The 3,676-nt window shown below is 40.6% G+C and overlaps 1 protein-coding gene across 1 annotated transcript; it reads right to left on the bottom strand.

The window, feature by feature from the left end:
• Nucleotides 1–1,075: 1,075 nt before the first annotated feature.
• On the bottom strand, nucleotides 1,076–3,214 carry LOC144451313 (uncharacterized). The gene has a single exon (XM_078142116.1). The coding sequence runs from the start codon at nucleotides 3,212–3,214 to the stop codon at nucleotides 1,076–1,078; it is 2,139 nt and encodes a 712-aa protein (XP_077998242.1).
• Between the last annotated feature and the right edge of the window lie 462 nt (nucleotides 3,215–3,676).

The following is a 3,676-nucleotide window of genomic DNA, read 5'->3' as shown; positions in this document are numbered from 1 at the left end:
CTTGAGGTGCTTGGTTGTAACTCCGAGTTTCACGCTCAAAACCTGATGAGTTTTAGAAAAATTGGGGGAATATTTCTAAAACTCATCAGGAAACATTTCCCAAAGAAATCAACCCTACACAAGATCTTCAACCAAAATACAATGAAAGTCAGCTACAGCTGCATGCCAAACGTCGCCAACATCATTAAAACACATAACAACAAAATCGCGAACAACAACACAACGACCAAAGAGAAATCCTGCAACTGCCGAAATAAAAGTACATGCCCCCTACAGGAAAGCTGCCTGACCACCAGTATAATCTACAACGCAGAAGTAAAAAGAGAGGAATGCAACCAACCCCCCAAACTGTACATCGGCCTGACTGAACATGCCTTCAAACAAAGATACAATAACCACAACCTAACCTTCAGACACGAAAAATACGCAAACAGCACTGAACTTTCGAAATACATCTGGCAGCTGAAAAGAAATAAAAAAACGTTCAAAGTAGACTGGTCAATATCACAGAGAGCACGCCCCTACAGTAACGAAACCAAACGATGCGACCTCTGCCTAACTGAAAAACTCTGCATCCTCAACGCCGACAAACAAACACTTCTCAACAAAAAATCTGAACTCATCTCAAAGTGCCGACACGAAAACAAGTTCTACATAGCGAACTTCAAAAGTAACATCACCTGACAAATCTGAGGACCCCTTGTATGCATAGAAACAATACACAATTAACTGTCAATAAATTCTTTCACACCTTACACATATAAATACAGTAACACAACGAGTAGCTGACAGTTGTCTGATGAACGCATTGAGCGTGAAACTCGGAGTTACAACCAAGCACCTCAAGTTCCAACCAACCCACTTTGATTATATATATATATATATATATATATATTTTTTTTTTTTTTTTTTTTTTTTATTTCTTTATTTCCCTCTATAAGCGTTACTCTATACAAGCATATTCGGTGTTTTTTTTTGTTTTTTTTTTGTTTTTTTTTTGTTTTTTTTGTTTCTCTTTCTTTCTTTCTCTCTCTCTCTCTCTCTCTCTCTTTCTTTCTTTCTTTCTCTCTCTCTCTTACTGTCTGTAGTCCATCTTACAGGCCCATATATCATACAGTGAGGGTACTCTTATCCATCCTTTTTTATTAGGGACTTCAAATATGTATTCCCCTGCTGGGGCCAATTCCACCAACTTCTTTGCTTCCCCTTGCACAATCGGCCACCAGTATTTCATTGGTGACAATTTCGGTATCACGAATGTTGCCAGACCTTTTTGCTCTTTAACTAATTTAAGTATGGGCCCTACCATCTGAAATGGGGGAAAAACATAACAGTTTTCGCCTGTTATATTTTGGGCAAATACATCCACCCCTGAGGTGTTAGGCGTTTCCCATGGTGTGAAATGTCGTAATGGGGTACCATTTCTGTCATGTTGAGCGTTTGAATCTAGTGCCATCAAGTCTACTGAATGACCGTCCTTCCCACCAAACTCTCGATCTATTCGCTCCCAATATTCTGGTAATAACCTGGCATCTGCTGGTGTTAGTCGTCGTGAGGGTGGGTCTGCAGGATTGTGTCTCGATGGGATGTACCTCATTTCGATTTCGATATCGAGACCGTCAACCACTTCATATAGGCTTTTTAACGCATTGTTCATGTCACTACTTTTGCTTCCCCTGTTTTTCCAACAATGCATTAGTGTTTCGTTGTCAGTATATGCTATCACTCGTGTGTTGCGTGTTCTTTCATGAAATGAAAGTAAGGTTTTTTCTAGTGCCTTGCTTTCTTTATATGCTATTGGTTTCTCTTGCAAATCTTGCCCCCAGTAATCTCGTATTTCTCCTGTCTTCCTACCCGACATGACGGTACCACCCCATCCATATTGGGATGCATCGCTAGCAATCGTAACTATCACATGTTTTTCCTCTTTCCATGGGCTATATCCTTCCCCAGTATCTAACCTTCTCCAACTTTCAATTTCCTCTTGTAGTTTCGGGTGGAGATAGACTATCCCTTCATCCTTCCCGGCTCTCGATAGTGCTAGTGCCATTTCCCGGATGTACAGTTTTGCCGACGGTATAGCTACTGTCAGTGATACACATTTTCCCATCATTCGCTGTAGGGTTTTCACAGACACTGGACTTTGATTCAGAATATGTTCCCTTAATTCGGCAAACTTCTCTCTCTTTCTTTGTGTTATACTAAATATCGTCTTGACCGTATCCACCTTGAATCCTAGAAACTCTAAGGTTTGTGTTGGAATAAATATACACTTTTCCAAAGCGAGATAATAGCCAAGCGAAATAAGTATATGTGACATGATATAGCATGCTGCATTCGCCTTTTCCATGTTAGACCATGTATTCTCTGTGCAGTTTCGTATCTGACCCGCATGTCTATCATCGATGTACAGGGATGACGGGACTCCACATTTCCTTATTTCATTCATTGCGCATAAACCTATGGTCTGGTATATGTATGGTGAACACTTCCAGCCAAACGGTAATGTTGCACATACATACCACCATCCACCCCATTGAATACCTAATAAGGCTCTGCTTGCCATGGTTATCATCACGTGATCATACCCACTTTTGTCGTCTAGTTTTGTTTGGAAATGTCCTCTATCTAGATATCTCGGTAGTTGTGTAATGTGATCTAGTCTGAATGGTAGGGTCTTCATCCAGTTGTTCAGGAATCGTTCATCATGACACAAACGTGGTTTCGTTGGTTCGACCGTCAATGGCATGACTATATATGGTGGTTCTACTTTCCCAACCTCACCCCATATTTCTAGTGCACCCGACCGAACTCTTTCCTTTATGGTCTCACTTATAAAGTCAATATATTTTTCACATATCTTGTTATTCGGCAAGTATATGCTTGGTGGGAAAGCAGAGTCGTACCTCTTCCCCCTGAACGTGCCCTTAAAAGCAGTTACGAAATCAAATACTGAGACGCCATTCTTTATCCACTTTCCAACCATTCCCTCATTTCCTTGACCTTTCAATACGTTATACCATTCTTCAGTGTGATTATGGATTTCTCCAGCAGTAAACGCTCCAGGGTTTCTAAAACGAAGATCTAGGGCTGATGCCTTGATCAGTCCCATTCCCACCATTCTTGGTTGTGGACAGACCGATATCGGTGCACTTTCTCCATTCCAGCCAACCCAGTCAACTTTTCTGGTCAGATGATCACTGTAGGCTTTCATCGGGTTCAGGCGAACCTCTTTTTCCCATTTTGGTATGTCGTGCACATTCACCTGAAATGGTGAGCGGGGAGGGATTTAGTCTATATCCTCATTAGTACATAGACTTAACTAATCTTTAACAAAAACAAACAAAAAAACACCAAAACCAGGCAAAGGGGCAGCCTGGTTAAGCAGAAGTGACTGGTATATGTAGAAACCATGTCAGACTCCCCCAGGCTTTTTTTTTTTTTTTTTTACTACTCCCTCGCCACCTTCCAACACTATACTATCCAATATCCAAACCACATCCATTCTGATCATATCATTCAATCTAATGAAATGACGTTAGCACATATTTTCCATCCATTTCCTTTATTTATCTCTTCATTAATACATAAACATCATTTCACCCCTCAAGATATCAATGTGAAATTCACGACTTTGCATTGACAGACATTGAGTTGTCTATATACGACAGACTTA

Source organism: Glandiceps talaboti, chromosome 21 (genome assembly GCF_964340395.1).
Source record: "Glandiceps talaboti chromosome 21, keGlaTala1.1, whole genome shotgun sequence".
Classification (NCBI taxonomy): Eukaryota; Metazoa; Hemichordata; class Enteropneusta; family Spengelidae; genus Glandiceps; species Glandiceps talaboti.
The sequence above is the reverse complement of the archived record's forward strand: the minus strand, read 5'-3'. Positions and strand labels throughout refer to the sequence as shown.